The sequence below is a fragment of the Mastacembelus armatus genome, chromosome 4, assembly GCF_900324485.2.
Source record: "Mastacembelus armatus chromosome 4, fMasArm1.2, whole genome shotgun sequence".
Classification (NCBI taxonomy): domain Eukaryota; kingdom Metazoa; phylum Chordata; class Actinopteri; order Synbranchiformes; family Mastacembelidae; genus Mastacembelus; species Mastacembelus armatus.
In genome coordinates, this window is record NC_046636.1 from 21675196 (window position 1) to 21691050 (window position 15855).

The following is a 15855-nucleotide window of genomic DNA, read 5'->3' on the forward strand; positions in this document are numbered from 1 at the left end:
AATAAAAAAAAAAAAAAAAAAAAAAATTCAATCCTGTTTCAAAAAAAATCTTTTAACGTACTAAACACTTTATCCTAGACTTTTACTTTCTCATTACTTTGACTGTTTCATTTCATTTTAACTTATCATTTACTGTGTTTTTCCAATGTAGCTGTCTCTCTTATTCTTCTCTGTAATTCTTGGCAGTATTGTCCAGTTTTTAATAACTAACAGACACATGGGTGTTACCTGTTCCTGGTGAATGATGTGTGTTGCCAGCTTTTCTAGTGCTGCTCTCTCTGCCTGTAGCCCCATATCGTATGATGTGTGTGTCGGCAATTCTTGCACCACCTAAGTGGAAAAAATATGGGGGGAAAAAAACAAACAAAAAAAAAACAAAACATTACTTCAGTCTTGGACAGAAACTTTAAATAACAATATAAAAACATCATAGCTTAGTGCCAATAAAGCACAAAGCACAACAATACTGTTAGGAAGACTATCAATGGATTGTGTTTATTTTAACAAATGCATTTTTTGTTTGAAAATGGCAGATGTTAAAGGTCTTTGCAGCTCAGGTTGTGAAAAACCCTTCTGTCCATGGACAAAGACTGTTTAAATGCAAATGACAGACTGCCAGGCCGACTGAACTGCCCTCGCCTGTTTGTTGCTGGACTACAAACAATGATTCCTCTTCTTCTATGCTTGCACATGTGGACAAAAAAACACTCACGTCCCCAAATGATCATTCATTCTGATCCTCACACACACATTTCCACAGACAACTATGAAGGCCCATTCTCAGGAGCTGAGGGTATCAAATACCTCTAACTGAGCCCACCTCATGCAAACATTTCTTACAAGACCACTGTTCTCTCTGTTCTGAATGTAGGGAATGACATCCACTGGTGTGGCTTAAGATGTATTAGTCTAACACAACTCAGCTACCAAGTCTGCAGAAAGAATAAAGAGAGGAGAATTGGTAATGCTTTGTATACTGTGAACTTTAACTCTGTGGGATTGGTCTCAGCATATATCTGCACCTCCCCTGTGACTCATTGTTGAGTGAAGTTGTTCCTGACAACGTGTAACTTGGCTGCTTGCTGTGTGACCATTACCCTCGAAGTGACTCTGTATTGAACATCATTTCCATCCTGCGAGTGACACTTTTCCAGCCACGGATCAAACATTACACAGCAACGTTATGGGCTGTTAATGTTGAGAGATAAGGTGGGAGTTACATAATAATCTTACCCTCCCACCATCATTCAGGACCTCCATGATTATTCGCACCAAGTCTCGGTAGCTACACCTCCTCTCTTCATGCCTCCTACTTATCACCAGGAGTTACTGTGTCACTAAGTGCATAAACCAACTCCTACAAGAGCCCTGTTCTGCTAACTCTTACATTTCATCGTGAGCAGCGAGTTTAATAATACTGCTCTGCAACATACAGCCAGCTAAAAAGATGAACCAGAAATGTCGACCACCACTATTTAAGTATTATTTAGCTATTTCATCTTTATTGTTGCCATTATCATTAGAAGTATCATATAGTACAAATTGTATCAGTCATCAGTTTAGGTGATGTGGTTGGAATTTTTAGGCATTAAAAACTTGATTTTGATGCATGTGTAAAGGCACAAAACTTCCATATACCTTGTGTTGCGTGGAGTCCTGCTCCTGCTTGTGCCTGTCGGGGCTTTCCCTCCCAACAGACTCACCTGGGCCAGACGAGCTCTGCTCTGAACAATGCACATATTGACTGGGGTACCTGAAACACAGATAGGGAAACATTTATCAATAAAACCCAGCACCACATTACACCCACTAAGTACAGTAGACTGCTTTAAGGATATAAAACAAAAATTAAATATTGTCAATGAAAGCACTTCCTTCACTGAAACAAGCTCATTGGGCACAGGCAATAAAAAGCACTGTCACTGTGCTAGAGCAATGGAGGCTGTATTATGCATGAGGAGGAGGCCAAAGGGAGAGACATAAAATGGAGGGGAAGAGAGTAACATTTGTTCAGCGATAAGAGACAAAGCAGCTGGAGAAACGCAGAAAGGGAACAAGCGAGTGTAAATAAACCGGTTTAAACAAATTCTGATAATTATATGTATTCTTCCAAGTAGCTCAAGACAAATGTCAATCTTTGAATCCATGTTCCCTGCCCTCTCCTCCACAATTATTTCTTTTTGGCTGTAGGCCAAGGGATACTGCTGCAACTAAGAACTAAAACAAGTTCTTTCACTTTAGTTTCCTGTCAGCCTCCATATTTTGCATACACAGTGCTTGGTTTCCTGGACATTCAATTATGTTTGAGTTTATCTGAAGATATCCACAATACAGAGTACAGAATGGCAGTCAAACATGGATGATTTTCACCTGCCATGCCCTCAAGACTGACTGGGCCGACAGAGAGGAGAGGGCTGAGCTCAGACTACACCTACATTACCTCTTCCAGACAACTGGGCTACAGTAGAAACCCAAACGCTGCAGCTTTAATATGTGTACGAATAATGAGGGTAGTCCCTGAAAAAATCGAATTTTAGCATATGAATGTCAGAGCTCTGCAGTAACAGAGACTGAATAATAGATAGCAGAGGGCAGAATAAATGGGGATGCAATGAGAAATATCAGAGATAACAGAAGGCAATGGGGCAAGAGGAAGACATGCGCACAGACTAAGACAGAGATACAATCAAAGAGAACTGGTCCTTGATTGGTTAACTTATCAGTGAAGTGAAATGAAGTGAAAAATAAAGCAAGTAGAGTGTGAAGCCGAGCTGAGGTCTGTCTAAACATGTTCCCTCTGCTAAATGTTTTCCAAAACCCACAAAGTATCTATATTTAAGTTCTTTTAATGTTAAAGGTTCAATGTGTACTATTTAGAGCGATTTATTAGCAGAAATGGAATATAGTATTGATAAATATGTTATTAGTATCTCATGATCAAAAAATACCAACTGCTGCGTTTTCTTAATTTTAGAATGATGCTTTTAAATCTACATAGCGAGCGGGTCTCCTTTCATGGAGGCAGCCATGTTGCAGTGCCATGTTTCAACAGTAGCCCAGAACAGACAAACCAAACACTGGCTCTAGACAGGGAATTGCCTTTTGTTTTATAGTGACGCGCCATCTCTCATACCTGAGAAGGAGGCTTCCGTAATGTATATGTTATAAAAGCATACACTGCAAAATCAAACAGACCACAATCACTTTGCACCAGTGACAAAACAAAGATGCACAGCTCTGAAACAAACACCATTTGATACTGGGGTGACTCCCCTTGAGCGGTCACATATCAATGTCAGGAGAGACAGGGACACATGCACAGTCATGTTAGCAACCTTTCAGCGTGGCTGTCAGTAGTGAGCACATATACTCACAATCATGCAGAGACAGCCATCTGTGCAAGTCGGTATCCTGTCACTCAGAGAGCCTCTCCCTCTGTATTCTGTTTGTTAACATTTGAGGTGATTAAATGATGAGATAAAAGATGACATTTGGCCACGTAAAATGATTTCTTGAAAGCTGCTCTGTATGCTCCATCAGTTTTAAAAGCAAATGACAACTTGATGAGATAAAATGCGTTAATCCAAATAGCAGCTACTTTTAGGGTGATTTGCTCCCAAATGAATTTTGAACAAATGCAGATAAAGGTTGAACATAAGCTGAATGTCATGTACAAAACCCTTGCTCCTCAATTCTAAGAGGCAGCTGCTTCTGACACCACGAAATGACTCTTTCACCAGTGTCATAGAGGACCCCTGCTGATAATGAAAATATGTGCATGTTCCTATAATCATTAACACCTCATAATGTACAGTATGCTCACCCTAAGAAGAGGCAAAAAGCCTGCAAGGGAAATCTAAGACATCAGCAGTGTACAGACACTAAGCAGTAAATATAAACCATGAGCTAATATAGGCTCCTGGTTAAACTTAGATCCATAGCCTAAAACTATGTTGTGGCCTCCTGTGTTCCCCTCACACTTCAGACATCATCCACATATTTCACTTGAGATGTCTCAAAGTTATTTAACAAACAGGTGGGAAAATGAAATGCCAGCAAATTACAACAAGAAGACATCCCTGTATTACAAAAACAATAATTACATTTATAGTTTGTTTTTTTTAACTCAAATTAAACATGTCAATGTGAAAATATTTTACTTATTACCAGTAAAAGAACACTTCTGATAAATTACTCACTCAATGCATGATATTTGACTATAGAGAAAAGTAATGGAATTACATGTTCAGACATGTAAGAGCTACTCTCTGCTCCCCAACAGGCAAAATCTTGTCAAATAATATTAACACATCCACGTTCAGCCGTTAAACATGACAGTGTTAAGAACAGCCATTCACAATAATGTGAAACTTTGATAGCAGCATGGCAGTCCAGAGGTCCAGAGCAGTGACCATGAAAAAAATCATGAGAAATCTTTGTATCCATGCTTTGCTGTATTTATTCTATAATAACTATCCTAACTCAGAAATTGGCAGATCCTTTGAACTGTATTTTCCCCACAAGATCACACAAGCTGGCATTCACCCATCTTTGTTCAGATCTACTTTGTAGTCCTTTTTTTATTGTTGTACTTGGATTTCGCTTGAGTATTTACAAGACTTTGTTTTTTATCAAAACCTTCAGAATATTCCTACTGTCTAGACTACTGACATCTTCTCTCTGGATACCACAAAGCTGTAAAATGGTTTTTACAAATTTTTAGAATGACTCATGATCTTGTACTGTCTGGATACATTGCTATGTGGTGATGTGCTGATCTTTTTTTTTTTCAAGGTCTTTTAATTCCTGCACGATCTCTGAACTGTGAATGTTACATAGTCAATTTCACAGGCTAGTTATAGAAAAGGACCTTTAAGTTTTACTTTAACTAGAATTAGCTTTGAACATTGTTTTAAAATATGTAAAATGTCATCTTAAATATGTTATGATGAAAGTGTTCCAATAACTATTAGGCAAAACTGACCTAAAAACTTTCTTAATCAATGGTCTGTCTGTTTTTGCAAGCATTTTTGAGAGGTCATAAAAAATCCGGATAAAGTGCTTGTGTAAACACACATCAGTGATAAACAGATTACATACCACAGCACAGGTTCTCATGAGCAGGCCACAGTGTAAATATTCTTGTGTAAATTTACAAGATGGACAATGCAAATATCACTGACAATAATGTGAACCAATGTTTAAACACAACCTGTCATGATAAATATTTTAATACAGTCATTAAAATATGTGGAGCAATTCAAGAACACAGATGCCCTGTACTACTGACCTACATGTTAACCCATGTGCAACAAGTGATAACTGCTCTGGGTCATTTCCATGAACGCATGGAAAGACCTAAGTGTTGACATTGCTTCTAGAGATGAAAAAAAGATAAAAGCATATGAAAAGAGAAAAGAGGTAAAGGGGCTGCTCCAAGAGCATCTGATTTGAGGTTGTAGTGTGACCTACTTTTTTAATTCAAATGGTTATGCAGCAAAGAGAGTGGGAACTTGTGACCCAAAAATGAAGAGACAGGAACATGGGAGCATGTCAGACACATAATGACACCCCTTGAGCTGAGAAGGTGTCTGTGTGTTTTGTGTGAGGGCAGCTATACAGATTAAAATGGAAAAATATATACAGCAATGCAAAAACACACCCACACATATTGGCTGCGTGTCTTGATATACTGTCTGCTGGTTCTTAGTCAAAATGCCCTGATATTTCCTGTTGGCTTTAGGATTATTCACACTCAGGGAACATGGTATAACTCAAACAAATTAGCTGTCCTGTACTGTACCAACTGTTTGGGATGACACGGAGCTGCAGAAACAGCAGGCTGAGGACAGATTTATCTTTCAGCAGCAATTTAAATATTATCAGTTCCATGACATGCAAACTGTGCTCTGATCTCTTTGTGGATAAGATATTTTCCAGGTGACTGACGGTTTTCACGTGCACTATGCATGACAACATGTAGGAGCTTGTGTGGGTAATTATGCATTACTCCTTATAGCTTTGCCTTGCTGAATGTTCCTTCATTCATCTTTTACTGCTTTGGTTTTCTTTCCATACGGTATGTTAAATTGTTTTTCTCTTACCCTGCCTGCGTCACTTTTGACCTCCGGCATGCACACATCTTTGGATAAGCATGACACTGAAACATGTACAATGTACAACCTGAGCCAGGGAAGATTAGTGGCTGCCTTGTGCTCCTCTGGCCTAGATCTTTGCTCTTTATTACATAAACCTCTCTCTCTCTCCCTCTCCATTACACACACACACACACACACACACACACACACACACACACACACACACACACACACACCACACACACACCACACACACACCACACACACACCACACACACACCACACACACACACACACAAACACACAAACACACATCAGGGGTGTATATTATGGTCTTGATGATAAATGTAACAGTCTACTCAGTCTGGAGGTTGAGAACAGGCAGAAGTTTGAAGTTGAAATTCTTCTTGACTTGTGGTGTTGGGAGTTCACAGAGTGAGAAAGGCTGATGAGAGTGGCATGATGATGCAGTGAGTTGCTTCAAGTCCCATTTCAAACTGGACTGTTAGCTAACCAAAGCCTAACCACACACTTGAGGAGAGCAAACATGCGGACACACGCCCAGGGAACAAATCCAGCTGTTTTCTCCCAGACCAACATCTCTGTGAATAAATCCTTCAAACAGGAAGCGGACTTATTTGGCCAACACGCTCCATACTTTACTTCCAGAGAGCTGACAAAAAGAAAGAAAAAAAAAAAAAGCTGAGGAGAGAGAATCCAGGATCCACATGGCCAGAGGTAGATTGTGGGGTAGGGAGATGTGCCAGGGCTTGCCAATAAAAGTAGGCCAGCGCATCTGCCAGCCAGACAAACACATGCTGTCACTGTTTGGAGGAAAGAAGGGAGGGCGAGGGGCAGAGCCTGAAAGCCTGGCCTTAGAGGACTGAGCATATTTGTGCGTGGAAGTTTGTGTGTGCGTTGTAATTGTCCTCCACACTGAAGCATGAAACAATGTCGAGCAAGAGTTTGTTCTAAAGCCTGCTGATCCTCCATAATCCTCTCCGCTGGTACATCCTCCAGGCTGCCAGATCTCTCATTACAACACTCATAACAAACTTTCAGCAGAGACTCTGTGTCTGAAATGAAAATGGTTCTCATATTCACTGTCAGATTCAGGAATGGTCAGTGCCAGACGTTCTGCTGACCACCTTTCTGAAAGATATTTGTTTTGGACTAGTCAGAAGAGATCAATATTGAGTGCCAATGTATGCTTTCTTTTAAACAGCCAATCATTATCAGTAATTAACAGTTCAATGTATCTCTAACAGACATGGAGATAGTTATATTACTCCAGGTTGTTCACTCTAAATGCTAACAAATCAAATCAATATCTCAGACACACAGAAGCAGCAGGCAGAGTGAGGTCAAAGGCAAGATTTCTGGGAATGGAGGTTGCAGTGGTGAACTCATTGCTTTAATTGTGCTGACGTGCTGTAATGTATGAGTAGCGGTATACTACATATATCCACTCTCTTCCAAAATCCCAAGTCTGTTAAGACCATGATCTGGGTCTGTACTTATAATTAAAAAAAAAAAAAAAAAAATCTCACAGCATGATATTAGATCTACATGGCTACAAACTCTCAGGCCATTTTCAAACCTGCAGTTCATCCACACTAGGTCAAATCAGTAGACAAGTTTCTAATCTTGGCATGTTTTCCCCTTGTTTTGGTTTATTTGGATTCCAAAACCACATGACTACAAGTCAGTGCGAAGGTTCTGTCCAGTCATTGATTAACTGAGTCTGAGGTGGGAATGAGAATGTAAACACAGGAAAAACATCCGTGTTCAATATCAGCAAACATGACTGCATTTGCTCATAACTGTGGTAATTATCTTGGCAACATACCAAATACAGCTATGCCCACTGAACGCTGAATGGACTGAGAAAAGATCTTAAAAATATAATACTGCTTCACACTTTGCAATGATGTCGTGCAACCTGTAGTACAATGCATGTACAATGAGATGCTCAGTTCAGCTGGACTAAAGAGGGCAAGGTTGGGTAATGTTGCAATGTAATTATTATTAAATTTCTGTTCAGCTATTTGGCTTACATGTAAAAGCATCTTATTTTCTTAGGACTTAGGAGAGCTTTCTTATTGTGTTTGAAGAGATGCCAGGATGTGGACAAGAGAGGTCTCCAAAGACTGCAAACATCTTTGGACTCATTCTGTTTATGGCCAGGAACTGCAACATCTAAAACAAAACAGTGCCCCATACTGAAGATGACAAATTTCTGCATTGCATATTTTGGCAAATTATATTTCAATTTTCAGATGACTTGGAAAGACACTCACTAAAGAATATATGATAGCTATACTGTATCAGGAGATGAGCTTAGTAACACAAAGCAGCACTGCAAACTAGTCACCATTTAAGTTAATGAGGGGGGATGTTGTCATGTTAATGTGTAAATGCAATCAACTATGATTATTAGCTGTTCTGAACTATTCTTCATTTTACACACACAAATAGTCTTGGGGGGGACACACAGATTATGGTGTGTGTATTACTCTCTAGAAGACACTCAGTAATGATGGAGATTTTACTAGTGGCAAATGATATCCATTATTAAACCTTGCATGCTGCACATAAAACAGCTTGGACTGCTTAAAAAAAGTTTTCTGAAGGAATATTTTTCTTTTGCTGAAGAAATGTTATTTTTGTAGCATCTATGATCAAAGAAATAGCTCTCAAAACTCAAACACTGACTCTGTTTCCACTCTGCAATAAACTGCTAGAACTTCTGGTAGAGAAACAAGTCCAGCTGTCGACAGAATAAGGGTACTGGCATTTGAGGAGCATATATATGGATTAATGAAACTCTGTTAAAGCAAGGAGACATCAAATTCCCACAAAGTTTTGTTATATAGAACATCAAAACAGAACTGTTCGTGGCTAATTGTCCTTTTGAAAATGCAATGCTAACACTCACTGACACAGGCCCAGTAGTTTCCAGCAGAATGATATCATTTCATTCTGTTTATTCTTAAAGCTAGATAATCACACACAAAAAAAAGTTCACTTTATACAAGGAAGGGCTATTTACTGTACCTTTGTTCATCTTGCTTTAAGCTATTTATAAAACTGGTTTGTTATAAGGAACCCTCTTTGACTACAAATTTACACAGGAGCCTTTCTCTAGGATGTAGTGTGAATGAACAAACACACCTCTATTTGGACACTAGCTTGTGGCACCAAGTAGAATAAAGACTGATCTTCCTGTAGAGAACACCTACCGTGCACTGAAACACAGTGCCTTCTTATTGAGAACTGAAACGTAACAGTCTCATGATTTTTCAAGTCAGATCACCAACAAAACAGCACTTAAACCTCAACAAAACAGCTGACGTGTTTTGTTCAAAGTCAAGTAACCTACGATTATCATTATCATTAAACTTGTTATTTTCAGTTGATTCACTAATCAACTTGTGGACTAATTGTTATAGCTTTAGTTGTGCTTCACTGAAGGTTAGGGAAAAGAAATTGGTGTTAAACTTCAGCCATTTTTAGAATTTAGTTAATTAAAAATCAGTATTAAAAAAATGACAGTAACTTTTCATTTAAAAAAGGAACAGAAACTGTGGGTGTTTTGAGACCCACAGTATGGCGGTGAAAGTGAAGCTGCACAGCCCCAGTCAGACAGGGATCACAGAAGCTTTCAAATGTGACATCAGGAACAATGGGGTGAAGGATGCAGTCATGTGCTATAATGTCATTTGATAGGAAAAGCCACTCTGCCAGTGAGAGCCAGCATGGGTGGGTGTGCAAGCAACAATACATGTGCATACTTTGTCAATATCTATGCATCAGCAGGCACAGCAGCACAAGAAAAACTCAACCATTCAGCACAGGGTGCAACCTGGTGAGACATCCACATTTACCTCATCAAACACAATGTACAGCATGTTATTCAAAATAAATCAGTGCCATGAATACTGTTAATTATTATATATTAAGACATGTTTTAGCAAATCTGAATCAATGAGCCCGTCTTTTGGCCTGTGACAGAAGCTCATAGAATCATGGCATTTAGCAGGTGCCTTGGGGAAAAGTAGGTTTCATGGCATTGGAATGTCTTTATGGGAAAACTTCAGTGTTTTCCTTATGTTTAGAATTAGTACACAGTGTTCTCACCAGTTAAAAGGCACGCATGGATACAGACAGTTACATGCTGCAGAGCAGAGTTAAAGCTTCAACAAGGACAAACAGAAAGAAGCAGACCCCCAGTACAAGTTTGGGAGTCAGTTGTGAGCTACAAAAGGTAAACCATAAAGAGCAGAGAGCGAGAGGGGGTAGGGAGGAGGAGAAACAGAGCATTTTCACAGGAGGGATATTCCCTTCCTCTTGATGTCAGGAACCATTCACAGGTCATGACCGTGACAAACCCATGCTCATGTTGAGATGCACTGAAACTGCTGAAGAAGGAAAATGTTCATGTCTTTAACTGTTTAAGCAGGCAGGAGAATGGCATTGAAGAACCTCTTGCACTGTTAATTACCCTGAAGATATGTTTAGCATGCAACACCATTTTGAAAAAAACTGAATGCTCCATTGTCAAACAGCCCAGTTTACCATAACCTCTCCCTCAGATGTAAACGCACGCAACATGGATTCTGACGCAAACATCCAGGCAAGACCTAGCAACCTCCACCCTCACAGTAGTATGCACTGACACAGCAAACTGATTTTTTTCTAAGCACTAATAGAGCCTCAGGCACTGGGCTGTATTCAACTGTTACTGTAGGTCTACCCATTCCCAGAATGTATGTGAGCAACAGGAAGTACCTGAAAAGAAGAATGTGCTGCCAGAAAACACGGAGGAGACTGCAACCAAGGCTCATTACAAAAATGGTACTGATATGGCACTCACCACAGACAGTCTTTTAGTGATAACCACAGAAGACTGTAATGCAAATTCATTACACAGTCATAGCACAAAAATATGTTGATATGTGTTGTGGAGGCTGAAATAAAATTGCAAATGCAGACAGCAACAACATACCAGACAGTGATAGACTTTATGTCTCTTTGTTTATCTATATTTTTGTTGTCAGTCTTCCTTCAGAAATACAGCAGCTACGTATCTGGAATCACAACTGTCTCCAGACTATATTGTATAAACTGCAGGTTGACTGGATTATGATTTGCATATGCGTAACGAACAGCAAGGATCCTTTGGACATTAAAAATGTTACTGCAATCTGGATTTAACATTGTTTTGACCTTAGAAAACCTGGACCTGCCATTTCACTGCTGGATCCAGCATACTTCAGGTGTTGGTTCCCTACACTTACGCCACATTACTCATATTATAATAGGGTTCAAGTGTAAAGTATTAACATAAAGCGTTTTCGGACCAAACTGTTCTATGGAACTAGTTCTCGGCACTACCCGACTGAGGAACTGAGCTAAGAACTACAGATCTTAGGGGCTTTTTTCTGTTTGCATTTACACTTCCAATAGGAACTTAGAAGTAACGTAAACCAGAGTGCTACAGCGATGTCACTTCTACACGATATTCAACAAAACAAAACTAGTGAAAAAATTTCACTTTGATCCATCAAGATCTCTCTGATGAATAAATGTAAACATATGTCACTCGTGGTTCCCATTGTATTGTAGAAGTAGGAGCTAAAAAAAATGTATTCTAAACACTATTAGAGTTCTCAGTTGCTTTAATGGGGAAACACAAAAAAAAAGGGGAACTTCTAACAGTTCTAAGAAATATGAACAAGTTCCTCCGGTCTAAAACCGCCTACACAGAAAGCTGAGCAGCTACGAGACACGAAGGGCAACAGGCAAGACAGCGCAGCATACTCAGCAATCTCTGTGGCGTTTGGGGAAGAACATCAGCTTGCAGAGAAGTGCCAGTCGAGCTCAGCCTCTTCATAAAACACCAGAGCTGCCAGCCTGCAAAGATAAACCCTGGCTAGCTACAACAACAACAAAAGAAAGATGGACTCTACTCTAATGTGCTCCTAGATGCTAAGCCAAGAGTCGACGAAAGGGGATGGTTTATTGCTAAATTCTAAGTCAGGGACTTCGGGGGGGGATAATGCAACCACTGGCAGCTGATTAGACCCGGTCTCATAGGAAGAAAATTACCATCTATAGTTCATTTGTTCATACTTTTAACATGTAAACCACTCTTCACAAGAAAAATTTAATTTATGATTATGATTTTATCATTATTATTTTGATTAGTTCATAGTTGGCCAAAAATTCTGAAAACTAATTACAACCCTGAGATGTAAAAATGTTTGGCATTACTTATTTGATTATATAATAAGCATCCTCATTATTACTATTATTTAATTATTTGGCATGTGTTATTCTGATAAATACTGACAGAAACCAGAATATGTTGTTTCGACATATACTTCAAATCTCATGGTTATTCTGACAGATGACCTTGTGGCTGTTTTTCTTTTTCCACCAAAACATATCAGGTTACATTCTTTGGAAGGTAATCAATACTTACAATAATATGCTTATTATAATAACACATTTCTATGTTTTAGAACAAGGAGCTCAGTTACAATACATGATAAAATTAGTACAGAATCCAATCAGACTGACCCCTCATTAACTAACATGGATACACTTCAAGATCTTCACCACATTAATGCATTTTTAATTTAGTTATCTTCATTTAATCATTTTTTAAGCATAATTTACACTATAAGATAATCTGGTGTGCAGCACTTAGACTAAACATAAGACCAACTATGTCTTATTTATGCATCTGCATGTCAGGTTACACACGACTTACACAGAGTGGCAGCACATTATGTGGGGGCTTATGCATAAATAAGGAGGTTCAGACATCTGCAACTCATTAGAAATATCTTTCAGGCTACATAAAACACAGTACATGCCCATACCCCTAAAAGTCAGGGTGATATATGTGAACTCCCCTAGGTTGGAGCAGACCTTCTTAGCACCCTCGTCTGACCACCCGATCATGACTCAATATGCTGTATGTTGTATTAATTAATATGATTTATACCTTCATCTTTTAATGACAGAAAATGTTGAAGAGGCCTGGGCATCCAGAAGGAAAACAGGAAGAAAGGAGCAGCAACAAAGGTGTTGTCTAAAGAAGGCAGAGCTAAGAGTAGAGAACAACTACACATATACATGAAGACCATGCAGCAAATCAGAGCATCACATTGTGTTTCAGGACCATAAAAGTTAAAGCAAGTCAGCTGGATTAAATCACTAGCTGGGAAGTGATTTTCTTCAGGGAAAAGCTCAAGAAAGCAGCTTCGCTGTTCCCTAGGAAAGCTTATTTACCTTCCATGTTACATTCATGTTCCAACCTCCCTCCCCTTTCATGGCTGCAACAGAAAAACACACAGAGCCTTCCCTGTTTCTCTGCCATTGCCTTTGGGCAGCCCATACAGGTGTCGTTTACTACTAATGGGAAATATAAAAGAAGAACTATCAGTGAAAACAAGCTCCATGGCCACTGAAGAACAAAAGCACGAGGATAACACAAGGAGAATATACTTACATAACAGCTGCCCCCAAAACAAAACTTTTATCCTGTGGACTGAACACAGTTCTCTGTCTAAAGGACAGAGAGTCCTGTAGACATGTCCTGTCATCCTTCACTGTACAGTGTGCACATTGTCATGTATGTATGTATGTATGTATTTACACGCATCTCAACCTATAGCTGTTCTGGGCAAGAAAACAGGTTGAGCAAGGAAAACCTATAGTGTAGTTTGAGTCAAAACACACAACACAGACACCAAAAATCCTAAAATAAGCAGAAGCGGACAGACAAATAAACAATAACCATCACAGTACCCTATAAAACATTTACACTGCATCAAAGTTGTTTAATTATGCCAAGAATGATCAAAAACAGAAACAATTATGCAATAATCAGGCAACTGGGCAGATTTAATATTCAACAGCACTGGGACTATTTAATTTTACTCACACCTGCTCAGAGAGCTGTAATGCTTTGTTAATTCTGTTATGCTATAGATGATGTGAAAGTGTCTGCGATATAGTGCAGACAATAAAATATAAAATCTCCAGCTTGTCAAGTACCTGCAGAGTTACCTCATAATAAAACCCTTGAATGGCTCTGACATTTAAAAGGCTGAGATGCAGAGACAGTGTAAGATGATTACAAGACATGCATCCATTTCTCCTAGGCATGCTCCTGTACAAATTCAATTATCACAATGCAACTGTTTTGCCTCTCTGGTGATTTACAAATATAAAGAATTAGGATAAAGACATTGGTTGAGGAAAATGGTAGGTTCTAGCTGTTTGTAACCTGCAATAAGAGTTGTGTTTCTACAGAGAGGAGTGCTGACACACCACACTTAGCTGAGTTCTCCATACTGGAGTTAAACTGGAAGAATGGAGGAAAAAAAAAAAAAAAAAAATCAGTAGTCTGCTATTACTGACAATCAACCTGGCTCTAAATTTGCACCTTCACACCAACATTGTTAAGTATGCATAAGATGCATACACACACTCTGAGTCTGAGAAAGCAAACCATAAACACAGTAGAAGCCCTGTTGCAAACTACGTGAGAGGAGAGGCAGAATGATACACAAAATACATTCTGCTGTGCCTCTCCTTAACCCTTCAGCAGAGGAAGCTCTTTACAAGCAGCACTCACAGTGACATACACAAGATAAGAATTGACATAATGCAGAAACACACATATTCTAAACCGGAAAGATCAAAGTTCACTCTGACGTTAAGAAATTAACAGCAGGTGAATCCACACCACCGAATGATATCCCCCCACAGCTTTTTGCCACCAGTCTCCTAGTACAGAGCCCCTTTCTATGCATGAAATCCCTGCTGCCTTGGAAACCTTTGGACTACTGCTAGGCTTGCATTCCCCATTACTCTGTTCCCACTGAGACGTGTGAGAGTTGGCACAGAGGAGTGAGAAACTGACAGCAGCACCTATATATAAAATAGATTTGCATTAGTAATGAAGTCTGTGCATGTTGTCGTGTTAGTCAGTTTGCAGAAAAGTGTATTAGCCTGTGCTTTAAACAGGCTAATAGCAGACATGCAAGGCTGTAATTAAATTAACTGTTACCGAGGACTTAAACCTGTCTCTTTCATGGATGGAATTTATTATTTCATATTCTTTTGGACCTTCATTAAATTCAAACAACTACTTATGAACATTTTTGAATGTTCACTCAATATCCCTGTTAAACTGCCCTTCAGAAGGGAGATATCAACACCCTGTTCTGCTTGTGTTTTCATGTTGTCCTCCTTTCTGTCTGTCTGCTGTAAAAACAACAAAATCTTATCAGAGCAATACCCTTTTACCCTGGTAAAATAATCTAATCTATGGGAAAGTGATCATTCTTCAGAATAAAGGGCTACAAGGGTTCAAAACGGAGACTAAGAAGTGGATTTATCACAGAATGTCATTCAACAGTCAGTGTTAAATAGTTTGTTTTTTTTCTGTATTGGTTGGTCTGACACTGTTAGAAGGTTTTGGTCACTGATGAGTAAAATACATAATATTAGTTGTGATTATGATCAATAAAAGAGCAGGATTAAAACTGGTTTTCTATGCTATGAAAAAACAGGGGGGGGCAAAAAGTCCTGTTTTGAAGGTATCAAAGGTATCACAGGTATCATTTTCTGGACACATTACAATAAAACAAATGCCGACACATCTGAAGTTAGAGTGTAATGCTTACCTTGAAGAGTTTTTACACATTACTGCAACTAAAAATCCAAAGGTGTCTTG

At 39.0% G+C, this 15855-nt stretch overlaps 1 protein-coding gene across 4 annotated transcripts in view; it reads right to left on the reverse strand.

The window, feature by feature from the left end:
- Positions 1-15855, reverse strand: part of suco (SUN domain containing ossification factor) — a 34691-nt gene that overhangs the window by 17493 nt on the left and 1343 nt on the right. For all 4 annotated transcript variants that reach the window (XM_026304886.1, XM_026304885.1, XM_026304888.1 and 1 more), the window contains exons 2-3: positions 1639-1753; positions 229-330 (exon numbers count right to left, since the gene is read on the reverse strand). In XM_026304886.1, coding sequence (XP_026160671.1) covers positions 229-330; positions 1639-1753 — 217 coding nt within the window. The remainder of the gene's footprint in view (positions 1-228; positions 331-1638; positions 1754-15855) is intronic.